Raw genomic sequence first — 24,983 nt, forward strand, 5'->3', positions numbered from 1 at the left:
TAGAAGTCCAGAACAAATGGGTAATTCTTTAAGCTATGGGTTCCACAGTAATATCTCTGCTCTCTGATACCTACTTTTAAACTGAAACAGGACAGCCACAGCTCTCGCTGCGGCTACGAGCAGCTATCGCAGAGCTGTACAGTATCTTCTATGCAACTTTTTCCCTGCTCTCACTTGGAAACCTGAGATTTGGCATACATGCCTAAAGCCCTTGAGACTACTTTGCTGGCTTTGGAGAAACAAAGCACAAAGTCAGCCACTGTGAGCACACCCTATGTGAATCTGCCTTGTCAAGGGACTGAAGCCATGTCAGATGTCAGGGGACAGTGTTACATCAGCAGACAGGCTGATACAAGCTGGCTAGAGAGTAGAGCCCAGCCTATTTGCAAAGTGACACTGCCTGCCTATCACCAGTATGACAGTCATTTTGCCATCCTGTATGAAAATGACAGTAAAAATGTTACAGCAGAAATATTTTCAGAATATAATTAAGAACCCATGTGTTCACACACCCCAAGGAAAGCAGGAATGGTGATACCTTCCCTAACATGTTCTGACCATCTTTTCTATTCCTTGGAATTCCCTTCAAGTATGACATTGGCATAGGAGTTATTTGCTGCTTTATGCTAAAGCCCTAATGATTTAACATTATGCAAGTTCAAATCCATGCTATGCAAACAGAATGATAAATAAGCATAGTAAAATCTCCTCTCCCCAAAAACATACAATACATCTTACTCTTTATTAAGTATCAAATTGTCTCCAACATAAATTACATCCAAATTATGTAAGTTTCAAGAAAGTCAGATATTTTATGTACAATATTTGTCTTTGAGTCAGATATACCTTTATCATTTTAACCTATAACATAAAAAGCAAATCTACATCAGTACCAAGTAAAGCATTAAAAAGGTAACAAATATATAACTTTTTAGAAATGCTTTCAGAACGCTAAAGTTAAAGAAAGATTTTTATAGTGCAGCAGTCTTGGGTTTTTGGCTCTTAAACCATTTCTCTGTTTCTGCGGATAGCACAGCAGAGAACCATACTGAATATCATGCCGAAAATCTGTAAAGAAAACAAATGCATTAGAAATCAGGGGACCAAAGCACATTGTTCTATCAAGATAGGAACAAGCATAGTTGCTGTTTCTGGCTCAGATGCCACATTAACATTATTCTGCAGTTTGTGTACCTGCCCCTCCACCCTCAAATTTCAGTCCATTCACACCAATTCCCCTCACCCTCACTACTTCAAGACAGATCTGCCATAGCTCCTAAGAAATCTTTAATCTTCCCAGCATATTTGTTTCAATGTCATACTTTCATCCAGAGAAGTCAAAAAAACAAGCATGAATTTTCTTATTAGCACTGTTACTTCAGTCCCCTGGCAGAGTCTCTAATTGTTACAAAGGAAACATAAGGATCCCCAAGAGATACTAAGAAGCAAGCTGGCAACACTACCAATACATCTTCACCCTTTATATGCACACACTACCAATACAACACTGCTAAAACTACAAGGAGGCAGATCCTAATCCAAAGCAGAAGCAGGGAGGTTCAAGACAAACCACCCACTGTGCCGCCTTGGGGCCCCACAGCACACACCCTGATCCTGCTGGTACTTGTCAGTAATAGAATGGGCTTGCAGACTGTCGTGCCAGGTACCGTTCAATAAACTTCTGCCATAAGTACCCTTTGGCCATTTGGCTACCCTCTAAATAATCTGGAAACTCACCATTATTACAGCAATGCCAAGGCCAACTGCTCCAATCACATTCAATTTTGAATTGAAGACATCATCAATGGCATCAGGACAAGGCTGAAAAGAAACAGGGTTCACTGGTGTTTGATACATACAGTTTGTTTCTGCTTGCTTGAGCTCAAGTCTGCTGACTGATGCTACACCTTTGATTAAGTGTGCTTACACTAGAGATGAAGACTCATCTTTTGAGAGCTGCTTTGAATGGGCCTTTATCTTCACATCTTTAAAGTAAGACAGGGATGTTCCAGCACAAAAGTTGGTGGAGAAGTTTAAATCTACTCTTCAAGTATCTAAACCTCTTAACCGCACCTTGACTATAGGAGGATTCCTTTCTCAACTGTTTGCGGCTGATCAAGTAGATCAGGACCAACAGCAGGTGTACCAGACTTGGCTTATTACTAATAGCTGTCAGCATTTAAGTTTCTGTACTGCTCAGCCCTTTTGAGAACAAAAGGGATTTGAAGCCACTCTTGATAGTTCCAATTACTACTGTAATCTTGCAGACAAAACAAACACATGGTGCATGGGAATGGCAGGATTTCTTGAGCTGCATGCATACATCCAAGGCTATTTCTGGATTCATGAAGGTAGTAGTTTGAAGCTCCCAGGACAACAAATTATCATTGTTCCCCAAAGACAGATGGTAGCCAAGGAAAAGAACAAGGAACTTTTACAGAGGTATAAATCTTTAAGAGCCTGGCACCTGATCAGTCTCATCCCAACTCCTGTCCTACTTATTCCAGCAGCAGACCACAGTGAACTGCTGAAAGCAACTTTTTCCTTAAATTGTTCTTTGTCCAGTCCAGAAGGAAAGACTGCCTAGAGGATTAAAGGGATATACTGGCAAGAATTAATCAGTTAAATCAGAATGTCAATACAAGACTACTTCTCACAGAAGTGCATAGATCAGCCACACCATTATATCCCTTTAATTTTGCCATCTATCTACTGGCTTTTTTCTAGAGTTGGGACTAGGCCATAATCACAAGATTAAATCAACAGACGAAGCTAAAACACACTTAGCAAAATAAAAGCAAATAATAAAACCTGCCTGCTGCCTCAGCTACTCCCATATAGTCTAACTCAGCAACTTGTATGGACAGGACTAAAGATATAGTCTAAACAGATTGAAGTCTCATGTGGTCAGATATCTGAAGGCACAAAACCATCTGTAGTGAAAGGAAGAATGCAAGTAATGTGAAAAAAAAAAACAAGTAATTAATTGAATTCCTGCATCGTGACAATCCTATTTTCCAATGGAAAACCCATGTAGGCTTTCTTGGAGCATGAAGAAAGGCTACAAGCCAGTTTTAAGAAAAACAGGAAAAGGGGTAACTGAAAACTATACAAGATGACTCTTCTGTATGTGCAGCATACAGGTACCTTCGCAGCAATATTTCAGCAGGGAAATCTGATTCAGAGAATGGCTTCACAGTGACTCACCTAAACACACCACAAATACATTAGCACCCTCTCCTTTCCCTTGCCAAAACTTGGGACCTGCTTCTACCCCGTGCTCTACTTCTCCCCAACCAAAAGGGGAGTTGATAGGTCCCATGTAGCACCAAAGAGGTGCTTTGGTGATAGTAGTAGCCAGGAGAAGAGGGCTTTTTTTTTTTTTTTTCTTTTTTGGGGTGGAGTTTTGGCCTTATGTTCTCCATCACGCCAGAGAGTTTAGTGACACAGAGACCACACATTTCCCGTGCGAGTTCAGGTTTCCTGCTGACCCTGATTGTTCTTTCCACAGTAACAATATGTTGATTTTCCATAACTGGACTGATTATAGAGACAGGTTGCTGAGTGTGATGTGGGAATTTCCCAGGACCAGAAGGGGTTATTCAGAAACATGTTTCTCATTCTACTCATGGGGCAGATTTGTTGGTAAATTAAGTCATGCTTTACCACTTGAGAAAGCAAGTCGAGCAAAGGCTTCTTTGGGCAGGTGTCCATATACTGTGGCTCAATCACTCCTTTAAGACCACAGCAGTCTAACTACAAGAGAAAACAGGAAAAGAGAACCAGGTTAAATAATCTTTATTTTTGTTCTGTATTTGGTAAAAAAGGAGAACTGGATTATATTAAGCTTTATTACAGATGTTATGCAAATTTGCTTAGAAGTCCTGACAATTTGACCACTGTAGTGCAATTTTAACAAGCCTTTATTGCATTAAAGGCCACAATTCTGAAAGGAAGAGCTAGATCTCATTAAGTATACACACGCTAGTTTTGGTGACAGCTTGTACTCCTTACAGACACAAAGGTGACCTCATAGACATGCAGGTATGCACACTATGGTGCCTCTAGATCAACATCACCGGTCTAGTTTCTCAGCTTGCTTCTGAGTTTTAGAAAACAAAAATAGCTCTATGCATTTCAGAGGTTCAGAGGGACAAAGTTCTGAATTCACTAATACCACACAAAAATATCTTTTCTGCAACTTGTTACTAATAATCCTTTGGTTTCTTGTATTTAAGGTATTAGACATCTGCAGGGGGCTCAGTGACATGGAGAGCAGTGTGAACGAACCGCATTACTGTCTGGTTTAAGTATAACCATATACTTACAGCTACTTGAAATGCCTTCAGGGTTTCTCTGGCACCTGCTTGAGATCTCTTTTCATAGGTTTCCTTGTAGAAGCCCTTTAACTCTTCAATGACCTATAGGATAATGAAGAGATGTAGTATTACTGTCTTACCTTAATTATGGAAAACTTATTTGAGCTAGTCATTAAAAAAAAATCTACAACCTACAATACCCATCCTTTTGAGATGTAGAAATAGAGGGTGGAAACATAGGGTAGACAGCATTTCTCACCTGGAACAAGTGAGCCTAACTGGTACACACCTTAAAAGCCACACCTAAGCAGATAACATTGTTTCACTTCCAAGACTAATAGCTTCTAGGAGGAGTGAGAGAACCAAGTCTTTGCCCACTGGTTACACAAAATATTCCCTATTAATTTCTGTACACTAGAAGCTGCTTTATTCCCATTGTAATACAATCAGTAAAGCAACCCTGGACACCAAGCACCTTAATTTGAAACAAGACAGAATCTTGATTGCTCATGAGGGCATAGCCCAGATCAGTCATGTTTTACATGCAAAAACATTCAGCCTGTAGCTGACCCAGCTCCTATCTAGAAATGGTAAAGCTTCACTGATGGCCTGCTTTGCTTCACAGCTCAGCCAGGTACTACCTGGAGGGCATTTCTAACATGCAACAGCATCTTGGATTCTGTCTTTGATGGAATCTCATTTTTAAACATTAGAATGCATCTTCTTCCTCTCCCCCAAATCCCCTGGGTAATCAGGATTTGACTAGTACTAGTATAGATTTCAATAGACTAACTTTGTGGGCATACAGAGAGTCATAGAATGGTTTGAGTCAGAAGACACCTTTAAAGATCACTTAGTCCAACCCCCTGTCCCATAGGCATGGGCATCTCTCACTAGATCAGGTTGCTTAAAGCCCCATCCAACCTGATTTTGAACACTTTCAGTGATGGGGTATCCACAACACCTCTGGGTAACCTGTTCCAGCATGACACCACCCCTCCAACTTTTAAGAGTAACCTACCTTTTCTTTATTTGCAAATCCCCAGATTGCAGCTGCAATTTCAAGGGCAAAAATCACAAAAAGGAAGAGGAAGAACTAGAAAAGAAAGATCACATCATTAAGACCACAGCACCACAAAGCAGCATCACACATAGAAACTGCAAGCTTATCCAGTTTGCACTGTTCAGCCTTCTGGGAATTGTCACTCAACCAGGTTCTGATTAAAGGTCTGAAATACCAGTAAGTGTAGGAAAAAGGACACACTGCACTGGGTCAGCACTTCTTCCCAGGAGCATCAGAAAGCCTGACAGTGTTTTCCAAGCAGAAGTCCTCTCTTTTGATCATCGTTAATTAAAGCCTGTTAACTCAGACTTTGAAGTTGCCCAGGTCACAACACCTGACATCAACTCTTTTCTCTGGTTTGTCACTCCTGTTCCTTTAGGAGTCACTACTTAATACCTAGCTTGCCACCAGCTTCCAGAGAGCTAATGGTCACTTCGTTGTATATCCCATAAAAAGAAGAAATGTGTCATCTCTGTGTTTAATTGACTACCAGGTCCAAACTACCACTACTATTTGAAGGCACCTTAAAGAGAGTTGTTCAGAACTTCAAAGGGCCAGAGGCATTATTTTGCAAGGAATACATGAAATTAAATTTCTTCCATGACACAGAAGAGGAATTGTTCTTTCACTGGCTATAGTAGTAGTCTTTTATTAACTAAGTCTTCTGGTTATTTGGATGAGTAGTTCCAGAAGCATACAGATGTGCATGAACCAGTAAACTCCACTGGCCCCTCCACTCTGAAAACAATGAGGTTGCTCTCCAATAATTGGCTTGCAAAGCAGTTGTCAACTAGAAGAGCTCATCCTGTGATTATGAACAGTAGAGGCTTGTTTCAAGAATCAAATACCACAGTTCTGGTCTCAAAGATTAAAGATTGCACAGCCTTCAGAGTTCAGAACAAACTGTTTAATAAAGAGCATTGATCATGAACATGTTAGCTTTGTTTCACACAGACTCAGTCTCGATACTTCAATGTCTGAATATGTCACTAACTCCTGAAGTCATCTGTATTCAAATACAACAAGGACACTTGGATTTAGGGCCAGAAATGGAAACTATATTTAACACATTAGCATTACGTAGGTGTCCATGTGGAGCCAAAACAATCAGCACCTGCTGCCCTTTAACTGCATAGTAACATTTTCCTTCCTTTCTCATTGTGCTGTTAAAAATTTAAACTGTACTCTGATTACTTACCATGCCAAGCATACATTGAGATTCCTGCAACGCACCACAGCATCCCAAGAAACCAACCAGCATCATAAGCGCACCAGCTCCAATAAGGATGTAAACTCCTAGGGAGGGGAAAAACAGACATGAACACAGGCTAGTTGAGAATTCAGCAGCAAGGTATAAAATTAGATATTCCACAAATAGTATTTATAGCTTTTGCCAAGGTTTAAGTTTCTTTAGTGAGGTGTTCCAGGAAAAAAAGAAAAAGGGCTATGCTTAATTTTCCAAGCAAACACAGCTGAAACCTTGTGAGATGTATTGAGAAAACTGAAAACTTCAACTTAAAACAATTAATGTGCACCAATACTGCAGTTTCACAAGTTTTAGATAGCCCTGTCATGCCCATTTTTCTAAGACAAATTGTAAAACACATTTTAAAACTGGCTCAGGGCCAAAGTTCTAAACTTATCTTCAGTTGAAGAATGCACTGCAGTTAGAGACACTGGACCCAGTGATTTATCAACATCTCAGAATTCTTGAAGCATGCTACCTCTATGAGAATGGGTATTAAAAGGCATCATAATCATCTGTCATAATGCTCTCCTACTGTGCTCTTTCATCAAGAAACACTGAATTATTCCACCAGTCACAGTGGTACAAGTCTATGCTTCAGGAGCCTAACTTGACAGCCTCTGTAACTACAAGAAACTCAGCGTTTTCTGCTTTTGCAAGAGCAGGTACTTCTTCAGACCGTATCAAGTGGCTGAAGCATGTAGACCATTCTGCCCAGAATTTAAGTATAGCGAGAATGTTGAAGCATAGAGGGCAAACATTTCTGGGCTACAAGACTCCATTTATGCCCAATCCTCTCCTCCTTGACTTGGGAACTGCCAGCTTAAGTATTACAGCTGGTGGTGAGAGTAGAAAGAGGTAGTCAAGAAAATCACTCCCAAAGGATGTCAGAAAAGCATTATTGGGTTGGTGAAACATATGACAAAGAATCAGCACAACACATGTAGAATTAGAATGACATCTCTATCAATATAGACAAAAATACAGTTCTGGCCTCCAGAGACCCTATTGATACTATTTGAAGAAACTGATATGTAAGCATTTGCAAATGAGATTTTCTAGATGCAAACCAATAAGATTAGCTGCTAAAATAAACATCTACTTGATTAAGCATATATAAGCGATTAAGCCTGACCTTTCTTATCAGCAGGAAATTCCGGCACAGATTTTTTTTAGCCCAGTTTAAACTTTCTCCATTTTGAAAAGAGTACATCAGAACCTCTTATTTCAGTTATTTTCAGTAGTAGAGAAAGCTTTTGAGGTAACTTACTTTGTTATTGGGTGCAAATTGACAGTTTTTTTCTTTAACTTCCCATTGAAAGCTGCAGTCAGTAACTACTCCCAGAAACATATGTCTAAATAGTAATTCCTATTAAACTACTTAAAACTCAGTTTAACCTATGGAGATTTTGAGTAGGTTTATTCCATAGTTTTGCTGTGTTCAGTCAGTAGCTGAAGTATCACATCATAAAACCTTTATGTTTTAGGAGGTAAAATAGTTTAGACTACCCAAAATAAGACTTGTTAAATATTCAGCTCAATGGCTAAGTTTAGATTTCTGTTCCCTTTCCAAGGACCAGTTAAAAGCATCTGGAAATCTTTGTGGCAGCTGCAAGAAGCACCCTGTTTGCTAGCATACCATCCTATCAAGGGTGAAATAAAACCTTTCTTACAGATAAGTGCTCCACATGCCTGTGGCTTCTTCATGAAGTCACACAAGTATTTCTATATTCCAGACTATGGTCCCTAACAAACCTAACTCATCATTCCTAACATCACTTCCCATAGGCATAGGCTACCCCAGTACTATATGACTGAAACATGAGTTGCACATACCAGCATAACTTACACAGTCTTTACCAACCCTTTAGACACCAGTTTGGGTGTTGTGACAGGTCACATAGCTCACCAAAAGAGACAGTTTCCTTGGCAAGAAAAAGACCAACCTAACCAGGCTGTGGATGGCTAACAAGTGATGTCATAAGGACATGGCAAATCCAGGTGCTACAAGGATGTGAAATGTAGGTATAAGGATGGCCCAAATCAGAGATGACAGTCTAAAAGTGACTGAAGAGATCAAAAACTTAGTTAGGATATAATCCAATTCAGTTAGGAACTCTTACAATATCAGAATAACCAACTGAATATACATGTTTGTCCCCTAATTGGTAATCTTGCAAAACAGAATATATCAAGGAAAAACTTCCACCTGGTCTAACTAAAGATACATTGATGTAGGTTGCCTGTAACAGTTGCTCATATAGATCAAGATATTTGTGCATCATTTCCATTACACTCAGTATAAAGTAGCATACCAAGGGTTGTAAGAGTGAGACAATAATACATATGCTCCTTGTGAGAGATGAGGCAATAGGCTTGTGGTTTTGGGAAGCTTATGCTGGTCACTTTGAGGAAAAAAATTAGTTATTCATGCCATCTGTGATTACTCATTTAGTTTAGAGTGAAACTTTACTGACTCATCTTGTGAGAAGCACCAGGAAGAGACATCCTCTGTATCTCCCAGAGTCCCCAGGATTACAAAACACTTACCCAACAGCACCCTAAGAGGAACTGCAGAGTTTAAGCTGGGAAAAAGACAAGGTGATATACAGTGCATAGAGACAAACTACTGGTGTGACACTGCTGCTGTCTGCATGAGAGCTCACAGAGTCTGGTCCCCTGCACCAGCCAAAGGCAGCTACTCTTGGCCCCACTGAGGCTGTTTACAGCCATTTTGTCTTTAGCCTTTGAGGAAGACGAAGGTTTCTAGGCAGTATGAAAACCAGGGCACAAGTGTGTTCTATCACTCTGAGCCATTTCCTTGCTTACCCGTGTAAAATGTAGTGTTGTTGGATTCCAGTTCAAAGATGCTTTTGGTCTGTGAATCAAACCGAAGCCATAGTCCAATTGCAAGAACTGCTGTCCCTGCAAGCTGTAAGAACAAGTAAACCTTGTTAAATAATACCAATTAACATACTCACCCTTGGATTAGTAACAACATCAGAAGTAGACACAGGATACAGCTTTGTTATTTAAAGAGGTGGTGACAAATAACCAGCACAAAAGGATGGGGATACCCAAGAACAAACTTATTTCCTGACTTGAGGCATCTTGTTGACAGATACATTTACATATTAAACTACAATACCATAGGAGAACAATGCCATTCTTGTTTTCTTACTGAAAATACCCAAGGTTTACCAAAGTGCCAAGTGTCAGTATTTCCACTGATCCCTCCACCCTTTGTTTTATTCTGAGTGACTGTAATGACCTTGTATGGCTTAGTGATCTTAAATCTTCACAATGAAGGACAAGTGTACCATAAGAAAAAGTACCTTGTGAGGTCAGCTAAAACTTTTAGTGTATTAAACAGACGGCTAAGTGTTGAGTGCACTGCAATACAGAGTCAGAAAGATTGCTCTTTTTTTCACAAAACAGGCTAAAAACAATCCAATAAGTGACCACACTGATAGGAAGAGGAAAATAGAGGCTGCTGAAATAGCAACACTGAGCTGTGCTGATCTAGAATGGCACAATGAAGTTTTAGATAATACTTAGTTTTATTATATTATCATCACTGCCTGTGTGCCTCCAGATTCCTTTTAACATCAGTGTCTGTGTTTGCAGCAAGAGACTGGACTCCTCTATTCAAAAGCATGATAATGAATTTCAGCCATAATAGGGCCTTCGCGGTACCATTTTTAATATGATAGAATTTTGAACACAGAGAGCTCAATGATCAGTTTTACTACTGTATGTTTCCTCCATCTGCAACTACAAGCATTTGACAAGAGGTTTCTTCTTAATATAGTTATAATAAAAACATAATATTCCGTCTTTACTATTGCATGAGGTAGGCTTTTTGCCATTTTTGTCTCAAGATTAAGCTTCATTGTGTGTCTAAGTTAGCTTCTGGATGAAACATCCAGAAAAAGGCACTGGAGAAGCATTGTAAAAAAGAGGGAATTGCACTAGAGTACAGTGAATGCTAGGGGTTTGCTTCGAACAGGCCGAGACCTCCGTGTTTTAAAAAGAAAATCTGGGGTCAGGTTGCATGCAAGAACAAAAAAGAAACAAGGACAAACTAGAAAGCTGGAGACTATGCTTTTCAGCCCTTAAGGCTATTTAACTATCAAAAAATCTCCACAAAAGTGAGATGAGGACAGAAATGCCACACATTGCAGCAGACATAAAAAATTAAACTTAAGAGTGAGAAATAAGTTCAGAAAGTCCATAGCTTGGGTTAGGTAAAGCATGTATGATAAGAAAAATAAGATACAAAGCCTTATCTCTGATAAGTAGTTCCTTCTAGGAGGGAACAACATTCTTGATTCACCTCCAAGAAACAGGAAAGTGTTTACTTTAAAATGTTAATTTTCAGAGAGAATATGGAAGGAATGCCCACAGAAAGCACCTGAAATGAAGCCAGACTGCCCCAGCCCCACATTCTCCCCACAGAGAGCCCGAGGGCCCTTTCTCCCCACCACAGGAGTGCTGGCATTCCTTGACAGCAGGCGTAGCTCTGCTGGCCATGGATGTCTTTGCTAACCTCCAAGGCTTGCTTTACCAAAAAAACAAAGCTTTGCAGACTTCCACAGGACAAAAAGGATGGAGTTAAGTGAGGGTTTAATGGAAGGTATGTTACTTGTAGCTTGTCAGCAGAATGCATCCTCACTGGTGTGCTACAGGGCTCGGCATCAGTGAAGAAAAGTCACCAGCTGTGCCAGAAAAAACAGCAGTTCTTGAAGAGCAGGCACCTGACTCCCAAGTCTGCCTCAAAGAGGAGCTGCAGGGTTTTAGCTGGGAAAAAGATGAAGTGATACACAATGCATAAAGAGCCAAACCCAAAAGGAGTTTTCCAGACATATGCAAAAGACACTTTGTTGGTGTCTGGGGTGTGTAGGCACAGGTTTACTCAAAGCATGTAGCAAGAGCCAAGTCTGCACATACCTGCTGCTTTCCTTGTTCAGTCTATCCTGACAAAAGAGTCTTAAGCTGGGCCAGAGAGCCTTGGTGCAGCACACAGTATGTCACCACAGAGTTACTGTTTCAATTTACTGTGCAGCAGCAGCACTCCGGGGGTAGGGGAGCAAGAGTGGGACTGGCAGAAAGCAGGGTTGCTGCTCTGCCCATTGTCACTGCTACAGCATCCCTTGAAAAAAGCCTTTGCAATCTCACCTCACTTCAGTCCAAAATCCAGGAGGGCTTTGTGATGGAAAAAACCTCACACACTGCTTCTAGCCTACAGTTACATCACCCAGTACTTAATACTCTGAGACTCACTTTCCTGAGTCAAAGAGTTTTCAGCTTTTATAGGCATCCAGTTCCAGAACATTAGGAGAAGAAAACTACAGTCTCTGCTTGTTTTTCTAGAACTAATGAATTGCAAAGTCACAAGCCCCAGCTCACCCAGCTGTCTGCATCTACCCGTGTTTCTGGTTTGACAAGCCTCAGAGTCAGAGAGCTCAGGATATTGCTGCAAGTGGAGCACAACACAGCAAAGGCCTGTAAAACTAAAACCAAGAGCTGATCCCTCAGCAAACCTTTAAAGCCAGAGTACTCACATTGTAAAGGAACTCTAAGACGTATTACAATCATGTAGGTAATCTTACAAGTCCAAGCAAAGCAGAAGGCTCTGTTAACCTCTTTGAGAAAAACCGGTTAACACCAGGGAAAACTGACATACTTCCTTTTAAAAAAATGAACTTAACTGAGATGGTAGAAGAGTTAAGTGTCATATTTTCCCCTTGGGTAAACAGTCATCCTGTGAAAAAAAGTTACGATCAGAGAGGCAGGATATTATGGGATCACAGAAAGCGATAATACTTCATGTCAGTGAACTACTCCATATCACTAAATAAACTGTAGGATTAAGTAAAGTGATGATTCTCCCCATGGTGAACTAGAGAAAAAAAAAAGCAGTTCTTTATTGCAAGAAAAAGGGACTTCGTCTCAGTTTCTTAAGGAAAACAAACTTGTGTTCTCGGTTTGTGCTCTTCCTACCCACAATGACCACCGAAAAAAAAAAAAAAAGTAGTTCTAAAGCAGAAAGCAAGAACGTAATTTGAAACTTCAAGTCTTCATCAAAACAACAACAGACTAGGGCACAGAGGAAGAGGCAAGGACAGCGCCACAGGCACGCACTGACCTTGGCAGCATCTCAGACCAATCTGGCACACCGGAGGCTCGTATGTGGCCACCTTTTTGCTCACCTGTGCTGCGCAAGGAGGTTTTGGCAGCCACATTGGGGTGGTTTTCATAGCAGTCTTTTACCTCCCCAGGAAAGGGGTGCAAGCACCCCTTGTCTGGGTTGCATGAAAGCAGATCCCCAAAAGAGCTGGTTGTTAGGTTTTTAATCCAAGCGTTTTCCCAACGTAACAGACCAACAGACGCATTTTGTCATAGGAGTTGACTAACACAGGATATTTCTAAGTCTATCCTGTGCTGAAAAAAAAATCTAACAGAAAAAGAATGAAACTTTTCTTGAAGCTAGTCCCTCTATGTGTGTAATAATCTACAAAACTAAAAGAGCAGGTTTGTGTGCTTATGAAACATGTAAGAAGTACGTTTCTGCAGTAACAAGTATTGGAAAGGCAACTCAGGAAACAGTTGTTTTATCAATCTGACCAAAATTTTAAGTCAAAGGGGTACTATTCACTCACTGTATTGGAAAAGTTTATGACAACAGTTTTCCAATAACAGCATGTCCTGGCTCAAGTATGCTACCAATGCTCCGCTCAAGCTAACGCAGCTTCTTTGTGCTTCTCCTAACCACTACTAAGCATTTTACAGCTCCCAGCACATTTCTACTTGACTCATCCCTATCCTATAGCTGCGATGGACATACACTAAGCAAGGATAAAATAACCTGATCATTCAACCTCTAATCCTATGGAGGATTTTGTCTGTCTTCTTTTTTTAAAATATATCTTTGTTGCAACACAGAAAAAAGCCAAGCCAAACCACAAACAGCTTTTTTGGTCTGTCTTTTCTTACATAGGCCTCTACCTTCTCTAGTGAGCCTCCTGTGCAGGACTTCCCTCCTCCTACCCATCCAGCCTCACATTCTGACAAGTACCTTCTCCAAAGCCATCCTTTTCCATTGGTCTGGTCTCCCCCTTGCAAACTAAATTGTTTTGTCTCTGAGCATATCTAAGGGTGTGTATCCTTTATCTTCGACAGCCTGCTTTCTTTCAGCCTTCCATGTGACAAGAGATAGCTGACAAAGATTTGTACCACTGCAGAAGACAGTCACTGTATACTTGACAGGAGAAACAGCCTATCCTGGAGGCAGAAGTCTTACAGAATATTCTGCCTTCCTCCCCATCATACTTGACTAGCTCCTGCATGAACTTGGAGCATTCGTGGCTGAGACATGCTATCAAGCAACCTGCTCTGCCATTTTTTTTCTCTTTAATACCTGATGTTTCACAGATACGGTCTCCTAGCAGTAGACTTGCAGAGGGAAACATGAGATTTAATGATACAGGTATAAACACATTAAAAGCTTAAGCTTTTTAAACTAGAAATTCTAATTTCTGTTAACATATCCCATGATACAATAGTACATGACACTACTTTGGGAGGCTACAAAGTTTATTTTAGGTTTAACCACTATTTTGCAAGGACCATTTTGTTCAGTCCCTTCTGACCTTGTCACCTTGATCCATCTGGAAAAGCCACAGTCCCCAGGCAAGCACCCCACTTGCTGTAGACACCTCAGAGCATTTGACCTTTTCATGGACAGAACCACCTCTCAAGGAACTCAAGGTACAAGCAGTTATCAAGTCCTTATAGCTGGCAGATAAAGCTTTGGGAGGGGGGACACTTCCCTCAAGCATCCACCAGGTTACTACCAGCCCTTCTTCCACTTCCAAAACATGGAGGTAGGGAGAGAAGCAATAAGACACTAGCAACTTCTGATGCCTGGATCCAAAGCCTGTGAAAAAATTACTTACAGGAAACCATGGGCTCTGCTATTTTAGCACATTTAGGGCAAGCTTACATGCAACTTCTATCAAGTTCATGGCATATTCCTCTAGCAGAAGGTAAGTCAATATATGAAAATAGAGCCCATCAAAAATAAAGGCTACTTTCAGTGTTGTCAGCTCAGCATTGCAGCTAAAGAATTACCATTACTAATTATTTTTTCTTGAAGTAAAAAGCTATGTCAGGCTCTACATGACTGTTCCTTGCATGAGTTTTACCCAGGGTGTGCCAGAAGTACAATGAAAAAGCCACTATGTTCCCTTCACATCAAACAGGTAAAAAATTTTAGGTAAAAACCTGACTCAGATCTGCATAAGTCAGACAATTAACTTTTTCCTCACGGTGCAAGACAGTGGATTAATGAAGCCTGGACCAGATCTATGATGTTGCAAAGCACATAGGCAAGGAAACTGAGGACATTACTAGCAGTAATGAACTGCCTGTTTCTGTCCTGTTACTTGCTGGTACTCTATAAATAAAAACCCATAAACAGCAAGTACCAACCAGTGAAACTCAACATTATTCTAAACCCTTAATTACAGGATTAGTGTTATCCACAACAGCACAGGTTTTCAAACTTCTGAAAAAAAAAAAGCTTTCATAACAGATGTGCAGTAAGTGCTAGCAGTTATACAAGAAACTGCAGTTACTTCCAAGCTCCTTTAAAAAAAAAGTAGATGGGAAAGGAAGTATTTTTCTCTCTGCTTAAGCTAGTTTCAAGAATGTTGTGGGCTAAGTTAATGTCACAGCATTTATTGTAATAAAATGGTGCTCCAGTACAGTAGAAGCAGCGTTACAGGATTCCTGAACAACCGCCAAGATTAGTGCCCATTTCATACAAGTTCCTATTCAGAAGTCAGTCTACTACATTTGCAATTTAAATTGCAAATAGGAGGTAGGGTTGCTAGAACTTTAACTACAAGTAACTTCACATCAAGTTTCTCAAGGCAACACCCTCTAACTCCATTCCTGACTGCACAGCACCTACCAGAGTTAAACTACTTTGATCTGAGCCCAAGCAGTATTTTGATTCATACGCTGCAGTCAGCAACTAAGTCAGTTGATTACAGAGGGCAACAGCAACTGATTTCTGTTCCTTTTGTACGTGTGTGTGCATACATACATATAAACACACACGCATATTTTCCTGGCCATCCTTCAAGTCCCCTCCTCTGTTTAAAGAGGGAAGACCCTCTGTAGAAGGCAGAGCACCAAATTGCTGCTGGCTGTTCCTGGTGCAGCATGTGCAGATGAAATTATGGCTCAGAACAGGTATCTTCAAGTTACAGAAAAGAGCCCTGCGGGCCTAATCTTACATTAGCAGGCATTCCCACAGACAAATGCACATCTACATAACACAAGACACTCTCAAGAGTGGAGAGCCAGGACAAGACAGTTGCCTTGTAGTGTAAAGAAGCAAGAAAATCATTACTCAAAGACTCAACATGAACTCTGACTGTATGCTACAGCACTTTGCCTATAATAATTAGATTACAAATATTAGCAGATGTCTTCACATTCCACAAAATTCACAAGGCAAAAACTTAGCATTTAACAATGGCAAGCACTTGCTTTTGTTCAGCATCAGAAGGTCAGTGGGAGAATGCACAGGCACAAGCTCCATATGCACAGCTATGCCAGGTGCTTCCCCAACACACACCAAGTTGCTCAGAGCAGTCAACACTTTTACTAGGAAAAGATTTTGTCACCAGGGCCAACAAGACTAAGCAAACTCAGCAAGTTAGGGGAGCTCAGCTAGAGGTAGTCACTCATTACACAATTAAACATAATTAAGCATGTGCGGACACCAAGGCTGTTCAAAAACAGCTATGGCAGGACCACTTAGGTGTAAGGCACATAATGTGATGTTTCCACTGACCTCTTGCCAAGCTTGAGTTAGCATGGTAGAAAAATCTTAATATTACTTCTGTATCAGTCTCAACACCTCCCTTGCCAGCCCAAAACTTGCAAAGACCTAAACTGGTACAGCTTTCATTACAGACAATGCCAAATATGCCAGGGCCAGTAATCCCGAAACAGAAGAACCGTAGGCAAACCAAGGTGGATGTACCTCAGCCGTACCAAAGCAGCACAACAACAGTGAAGAACCTAGTGTTTGCAGTGATACCTGAACTGAAGGCAAAAGGCAGCCACCCTTCTGAGAAGGGACTGGATGATCTAACTTACTCATCTATTACAGTGCAACAGTAAAATGGTTGTCTACAAGTTGGAGATGAGTGCAGTGCTTCAGACTTCAGAAGCATGACATGCATTTCTAGCAATGACCCACAAACCCCCATACCTGTCATTCAGGCCACAAGCACATTTTAACCAAAGCTCTGGAGTGCCAAAAGTTTTGGAGGATATCATGCTAGGAGATGTATGCTTGGTCTGGCCTTACCAACTGAAGAAAAGCCATCAGACCAATTACCTTCATAATCTAGCACAGCATCCGACAAGAGGGCTCTTCAGGAGGGGTATCAGAATCAGGCAGACAGTGGCCTTTCCCAGGACTAACCTCCCACTTTAGATGTTGAGCACTTAGAGGTTGTGCAAAGACAGACTGTACCTTTGGAAAAATTAACTGAGGGCTGCCAAACACTACATGCATTAGTTAGCCATTGAACTGTATGCTCCACAGTACATGTTGGGGAGAAAGCACCACCACAGCGTTTTCCAAAACTTCATCTTCTCATACTTAAATACCCTTCTGTTCTTGTTCACTGACTCTTTTGATACAGTCAAGCCCTACCAACTATAATACCTGGCCAATTGTGATACTATAGACCTCTAGCATGTTTCCAGGTTGAAGAATCCAAATTCACTCAACAGTTTCAAATAACAGAGAAATCTCTTCTTCCTTTCCCAAACATTACCAAGCTCCATTATGTTCCTCTCAAGGTAGACAGAAGACCAGAGCATCCCACAGCATTGCAAGACAGCAGCACACCATGGATTTATGCAGTGGCATCATCTTTCTGCTTCTCTAGGTTCTTCACTTCTGAAGCAGGTTTTTTATCTGCTGGTACTGAGTACCCACCTGATGCTTTCATGAAACTACCATAGACCCTTTTCTCCCAGGATTTCATCCCTTTGGCAGCAGGTGTCCCTGATCCAACTACTTCATATCTCCAGGCTACTTTCTGCTCCTTCCTCCCACATGTTACTAGATGCCTACCTTTGGCAAGTGTCACACACCATCTTGTCACATAGCCTGCTACATCAGCATTCACCCATCTTCATCACGCTGAATACTGGATGCTGCTAAACCAATGAAGTGTTACTTTACATGCATTTCTAGATTAGGTGGGGCTGTGCTGAGCACCACACAGTTTGCTCCCGCATACCAGCTCTGCTGGTTCTCTCTGCTGCAAGAGAGCTCCACCTCATCTCAGCCATGCCTCTCCTCAATCAGCAATTCATCCCTTACAGGTTCTTACTCTAGTACTGCTTAGTTTCCCCAAGAGCTTTGAGGGTTCCAGGAGACACTGAAAAAGCGAACTACCACTAACCACCACACTCACTCTCTCTCTCTCTCTCAAAGACTTGGGTTTCTGAAGGCTTCAAAATTAACAGCTTCTTGAAGTCTGAATTCCCCTTACAGTAGCCATTCTCTCTTCCCCAATGTCATATCTCCATCTGTACACAAACTTATTATTCTTAAAGAATCTTCTCCTCTGCCTACTCCAGAGGCACGAAGTGTACAACTCTCTACATAACCTAGAATAGCATTAAAAAAACCCAACAGCCTCAAATTCACTGCATTCCAACCCTCTGGCACTGAGGTAGGTAGTGAACAGGAGGTTTTACCTAATCAAAATGCATTTGTAGTTCTGAAGTAAATGTTGTGTGACCCTGGCAAGTTTGCTCATCAGCACCTGCTGTTCACCTTTTCACCAATAAGTAAATTCAAGCCTGTGAGGGATTCAGAGTCAAAGATGGTTTAAAAAAGGGTATGTCCCAAGGTTTTCCCCAACCACATCCAGTAAGAGAAAGTCCCACAGCACTTCACTCTTAACACACTTTTATGCCTGGACAGATCACTTTCTGTAAGGACTTCCTGAAAGCTCACTAGTCCTAATGTAACTGAAGAGTAATATGTTACCTGGGTTTGCTTTTGCAAGTTATACCTAAAGCTTTCTTTTGGCTGGCCTTATTATATCTCTGTATTTAATCCACCAGCATTTACAAGGCTATATTGCCTTCCTTTGGACACAGCTTCAGCTATTTGAGAGTCTGTCAATTTTTTTTTAATAGCCTGCTATATCCAGCTGTTTTGTTCTTGCTGCTTCCTCTTGCCCTCACTCAAGTCTCCAATGGAGGCAAACAGATGCCACCTAACATGCAATCTACAAATACATGCAGGTTTGCTGCAGACCATTTAAACTTCTCACCTGTTCTTCTGAGGCAACTTACATTAGAAAAAGGAGGTACTGTGTAAGTTTGATCACAGCTTCACAGGACCTCTTAGCTTCTCTTGCTCCAGAAGGTGCATTACATCTAATTAAATCATTGTCACCATTCCAGAGTATCACTTGGGCAATAGGACACCACACCCACAGACTATTCAGAAACAAGAAAATGCTTGTTCCTCCTACTGAGGGATGTGGGGGGTACATGTTTCCAAGGTCGAGAGCTAATCACTGATTGTGCCTTCAGGTTTAGAATCCAAATTGCACTCAGGCACAACATTTTTGCTCAATTTATTTCCAATACTTAATGGACTTTTCACATCTCTGATGCAATAATATCAAAGCCTTCTTTCATACCAGGGTTGTCCCTGTCCTCTAGTGCTGCCTACCCCAAGACACCTTCTCTTTACACTGTGCATTGAAGCCTAAAATAGCCCAAGACATTGCTACTTTATTCCTCCATAGAGGACATGAAGTTCAGTAACACCATACCTGAAACTCCCCTCCGACAGTTTTGGTAGGGCACAGATACATGTACTGAGCTCCAAGAGCCAAGGACTCCTCCAGCTGGTCTAGAAATACACCTATCCCTGGCTAACCCCAGCTGCTGCATTTACTGCCTCTCAGTGCTTCCAGCCAGTTGCCAGGACACCCCAAAGAGAAGCATTTGTCTTCCTTCAGCCCTTCTTTCTCTTCCTCTTTTCCGCACATCCTAGCTGTGTTTAAGTGACCCAAGCCATTGCCTGGGAAAGACACTCAAAGAGATGCACCCTCATGGCTCCTCCAGGCAGCAGCACCAACCTACAAGAGGTACAATCCCAACTCCTCCTCTCCTCCACTCTATAAGAGGTCAAGCTTGCATCCATGCTTACTGGGCACTCAAAGGTGCAAATAAAGCTTCTGAGCTTTCTTACCATGAAACCCCCACGCAACAGATGCTTCCCAAGCTAAATGAAAAGCCACTCCCTATTCTCAGCCCTGTGCCCTAGATAGCAAAATGGCAGTGCTCACCTTAGAAGCACTTTTGAGGCAATGCCTTTCCCACAACAAGCATTCTTGTACTATAAAACAGTTTGTACAAAGTCTATAGCTTTAAGATATATATATATATATACACGAAACCACAAAGCAAATGATGCCTATTTCCTCCTGTTTCAACAAGAGGTTTAGCACTTTACTGACCCAGAGGTTTCAGCCAGTGTGTCATTAGACTTTTTCTTCTTACCACCAATAACCCTACAAATATGACGCCCCCTGCTCAACCTCTCTGTGAGTCTCAGGTGGCAATAAGTGCTTTTCTGTGCCTTTGTGAAGTTCCCTTGCACAACTTCCCTCAATTGCAGCCCAGTTCCACTGTCTTACTTGTGGAAACACATTTTTAAGTTGAGATCACAAGCACTTTATTGCATCTTCTAGTCATCCCATGTGCAAAACTGTAACCGACTCCAGAAGTGGTTTCTTTCCACAGCTGCAACTTAATTTCTCCACATCAAAGGGTGAAAAGGAATCACGCATGTATTTCTCCACTGTAGCAGATAGCCAAGAGAAAATTAATTTTTGAACTTAACGCTTCACACCTATACATTAGGCACACAGGCAGCTGCACTGCATTCTCTGTGTACTTTTCCATAAGGTGGACAATGCTAAATTCAGACATCCATACCCCAAGTCCTTGAGAAGCAGCCATAACCTCTCAGTTAAGCCACACTTTCTGACAATGCCTGGCAAACAAGAGATAGCCATGCCAGAAACCACAACAGAGATACAATTTTCACTTGTGGTGTGCTCCTACAGATTAAACTATATTAGGATTTTCTTTACAAGATGCTGCCTAGAAGATCTGAGGCAGAAGCCACAGCTTCAGCTGAAGCTCCTACCAAGCTGAGTTTGCATACATGACAATAGTGACCACAAGTGTAACTTATCAGGAATCAGCTCAGCACCCTCCCTCACAGCCTTCACACCAAAAAAAGCTACTGAGGAGTAGAAACTACAAGGAAAGTTTCTGTGTGAGCATTGTATGTACTGCTGAGGGGAAAAGCTACCTTCACATCTAACATCCTCTGCACACGTTAACAGGCAGGACACTCAGTTTGCCTTATTCTAACAACGGTTCTACAAAAAAAAAAAAAAAAAAAAATAAGATGGGTACGTATCCCACTTAGACACCTCCCACCGAGTACCTGACAGGCAGCACATTTAGTGCCGCAACAGGTAACCGGGCGCCGCATCCACCCTGTGACCGGCCCGAGGACACGCCCGTCCCGCCGAGACCAGGCGGCTCCGGGCCCCGCGGGGCAGGAGGCGCCCGCCCGGAGCGCCCCGCCCGGCGACGGGGAGAACGGCGCGGAGACGCCGCCGCCGCCCTGCCCGGACACAGGTACAGCGACCGCCCCGGGAAGTCCCGGGAGCGGCAAGGTAAGCCCCTAGAAAGTCAGGGTTGGGGGAGTAGGGCCAGGCACCCCTCACCCCCTTCGCCTAGAGAAGAGGAAGGCGTGGAAAACAAGTAAGAAAACCGGCATAAAACCAAGCAACTAAAAAACCCGAACAAACCACCACTCCCAGTACTTTGCCCTCCCCATGGCTACCTCCCGGGCAGCCCCGCAGGGTTGCGCCGGGCGTGGAGCGAGGGAAGAAGCACAGCTCGCTGCGCCCCAGGCTCCATCTCAGGGAATCCCCTGGGGCCGGGCGCGTATCCCTCACCCAAAAAATGAAGTTGAAGCCGAAGAGCAGGTACTTGATGCACTTGGTGCCTCCTTTGACAGGCATAGTGGCGGTAGAGACGGTCGCAGCTGGGACACCACTACCCGACACCACTCCTTAAATCCGTCTCTCCTGCTTCTCTCCCGGGCTGCCCCCTCCCGCGGCTGCCCGGCCCCTTGCCCGGCCCCCTCCCCGCCCCCGGGCCGCGCCCCGGCCAGGCCGCCCAATGACCTGCGCTTTCCACCGTCCTGCACCTGCCCCCGCCCCGCCCCAGAAGCGGCCTCCTCCCCTCCCAAACCCTCGCCGGGGCCTGGACAGGGGATGCGGGGGAGCCCGGGGCGGGGTTTCCCAGGATTGGGTTTCCCACCCACGGCCCCGCGCGTCCCGTGTACGGGCGTCGCTCTCGTTGCGGGGATGCTCTGTTGCCGCGCCCAGCTGCCGTCCGAGGGAAATAATTCAACGCTGTATCAGTGTAACGTGCAAAAAAAAAAAAAAGGGTAGATTGCAGCTGCGTGCGGGGCAATAGTTTACCTGCTCTTGCATAGGTTTAGTTTAACTGAAATGCATCACTCTAGATTAAATGAGTGTTTTCCTGTACAAGATAATTCTACAGCACCGTTTAAATGCTTGAGTCTTTCATATATGTCTGTACAAAGGTAGAAGTATGCATTTTAGGAAAAATTAGGTGGTTTTGGATAAGTTTCAGCCCGCCAACTGATGCACCGTAACTGGTTGTGCACATGCCCTTAAGTCACCCCAGCTGTGAGAGAAAACATGTTAGATTTCAGTGAAGAATTTGCCTTTGATTTTAATGGAAAGCTCTGCACTCAACTTCTGAGTCTGTTAGCTCAGAATGAAAACTGAGGGCTTGTAACTTAATTTAATACAGTGTGATTAGAAATTCAGCAGTTATCAAGAGTCAAAAAAACCCTGAGCAGAACAGAAAAGACTTATTGATATGCAAATAAAAAAATGTTGTAGTTACTGTTGCCAAAATAAATGATAAGATAGAGCACATTCCAGAGCTGATACGGTGGAGGAGACTTTGAATTGTGCAGCTGTTTCCCAGAGCAGGTTGCAAAACATCAATATATTTTCATTAGAAAACAAGGCAGAAAAATAAAGAGCTAGGAAAAATTCCAAGATTATTGTGAGTACACAAGCGCAGCCAAACCAAGAGGCCTCTGCTGCTGCTGCACCACTGGTAGAAATGGAAAAGCAGAGTATGAGAAGTGCGGCAGACTGTTGCGTTGCTGTTCGTGAATCATGCCTGGCTATAGCCAAGCATCCAAGTGGCCTGATGGTCTGTGTCTGAAAACAGAAGAGTGGGGAGCCGTGGCATATTAAATAATGCCAACAGAAGTTTTCTGCTGCTCTTAGTTTGGAGTCTATGAATGAGATGGTAGAAGATGAGCTTGACTCCAGAGACGAAGGTGTATGGTGCTTAACTCAGAGTAAACTCTGTCTCCTGCATTTTGTTTTTTTATATAAGTCAGTAAAGGGAACCAGAAGGATGGAGGCTGGCCACAACAACATAGATCCAGCAAAGCTGAAATTAGTAAATTCACGTGACTAAACTCTTGTGGTAACTGTAAACTGAAGCAGTGAAAGTCCTGTGTCTCACTTGTGATCTAGGACTCATTTCAATATCTGGCTTTTGGGGATTTTTTTTGTAACTTTGCCATTAAGAATGTATGCCTGTTAGTTAATATCAGTAATACAGCTTTTCTTAAGTTTCTAAAGTTAAGTATAAAAGAAAAACTTTGGATAGCCCTCCTCCAGCTTTTTATTATTTAGCTTTTCATGCTTACATCGCGTTAAATCAACTCCATCAAAATTCATGGGCAGTAACCTTTTGATCATAGGCAAGAAAGGGACTTTTTGGATTAAAACCTCCTATGAGTTTGTACTTACTTAAAATTAAATTCTCCCCATTCATCCAGGGAATTAATTTATGAAGAACTGAAACACATTGTTGCATTTTTAGTATTCTCAAGAGTATGGAATGAAAATATTTAGAATTTTTCCTTATCTTGTTTTTGTTTTTTTTTTTTTTTTTTTGTTCCATATGAAGGCTCTGGAGAGGACATTCATGTGTCAGTTTTTGAGAGTCTGATGGTCGTGTAGATACACCTCTCTGAACGTACCTGAACTTTTCTGACTATTGGAATAGATAGTAATCAACAGAATTTCTACATAATAGAAATCACTAATGGAAATTCAAGACCCTTCTAGAAGTACTTCAGAATGATTTATTATTTTAAAACCTTGGGATAATAGGCCAAAATGTTTTACATAAAATATTTATTATCTACACTTCAAATTGTACCGGAGGGTTAAAGAGTTATTTTGTTCTACTGAAACAGCAAAGAGCAAACTTGGGATATCGCTGATAAGAAGTCTGAGTTTACCAAAAGCCTCTTAAAATTACCTTTCTAATCATCTAGACATGACGCTGACTTAGTTTTCATATACAGATAAGCTGAATTATTTTCTTCTATTTTAATGTGAAACTAAATGTTTTGTTTGGACCAATAGTGAAGAGAAGTGTTTGCTTTTCACTGGGAAGCGTTTTCCCATCAGACTGCACTATCCAAAGGACCTTGATCCTTTGATAATTATAGCAAGGCAAAGCAAATGGGGGATTTGTCTCCTAACTGTACTAAAGGATGGTAGGAACCACTGGTAAGTACTGAAGAAGTACTGAGGTTCACAGCTCCCTTAACCCATTTTCTACATATTTCTACCTTTACGAATATGTGAAGGACTATTGTCAACCAGCTTGATGCCTTTAACCTTCTTTGCATAAACAATTTCAGATCATTTACAATGTTTCTTTCAACTCCCTTAAACAGCCAGGCATAAACTATTCAAACCACAGAGAGATAAACTACAAAGGTTTCCCCAGTGAAGGACAGAGATGAACACAGTTTCTTGAGAAGTATGGATTAGAGAAGAAAAATAATAACAATTTTCTTCTTCATAGAGAAATAACATCTCTGACTGTACAAGCTAGTCAGAAAAGAAAAAAGAAGGTTGTTTTTCTTGCTTTTTAGCTTCAGTGATTTTTGCTTTCTTTGTAAGTGGTGACTTTGGTATGCTATGTACTGGAAGTGGCCATCGGATGAGGGAGGGGGCTGTACAACCACACTGATTCTCTGCTGTAAGGGAGTTGTGAGTTTAGGATGACCCAAATGACACTGGCATAGGGTCTGTGGATTCCTATTTCCTCTTACCTCTGAAAATCCATG

At 41.9% G+C, this 24,983-nt stretch overlaps 1 protein-coding gene across 1 annotated transcript; it reads right to left on the reverse strand.

Moving 5' to 3' along the window:
* Nucleotides 1-723: 723 nt before the first annotated feature.
* CD9 (CD9 molecule) lies at nucleotides 724-21,892 on the reverse strand. Its single transcript, XM_065842023.2, has 8 exons — nucleotides 21,733-21,892; nucleotides 9,458-9,560; nucleotides 6,581-6,678; nucleotides 5,341-5,415; nucleotides 4,329-4,421; nucleotides 3,667-3,756; nucleotides 1,738-1,821; nucleotides 724-1,068 (listed from the first exon to the last, which is right to left on the reverse strand). The coding sequence occupies exons 1-8, from the start codon at nucleotides 21,796-21,798 to the stop codon at nucleotides 1,003-1,005; spliced, it is 675 nt and encodes a 224-aa protein (XP_065698095.1). The 5' UTR covers nucleotides 21,799-21,892; the 3' UTR covers nucleotides 724-1,002.
* Between the last annotated feature and the right edge of the window lie 3,091 nt (nucleotides 21,893-24,983).

This window comes from Patagioenas fasciata, chromosome 1 (assembly GCF_037038585.1).
Source record: "Patagioenas fasciata isolate bPatFas1 chromosome 1, bPatFas1.hap1, whole genome shotgun sequence".
Lineage (NCBI taxonomy): Eukaryota > Metazoa > Chordata > Aves > Columbiformes > Columbidae > Patagioenas > Patagioenas fasciata.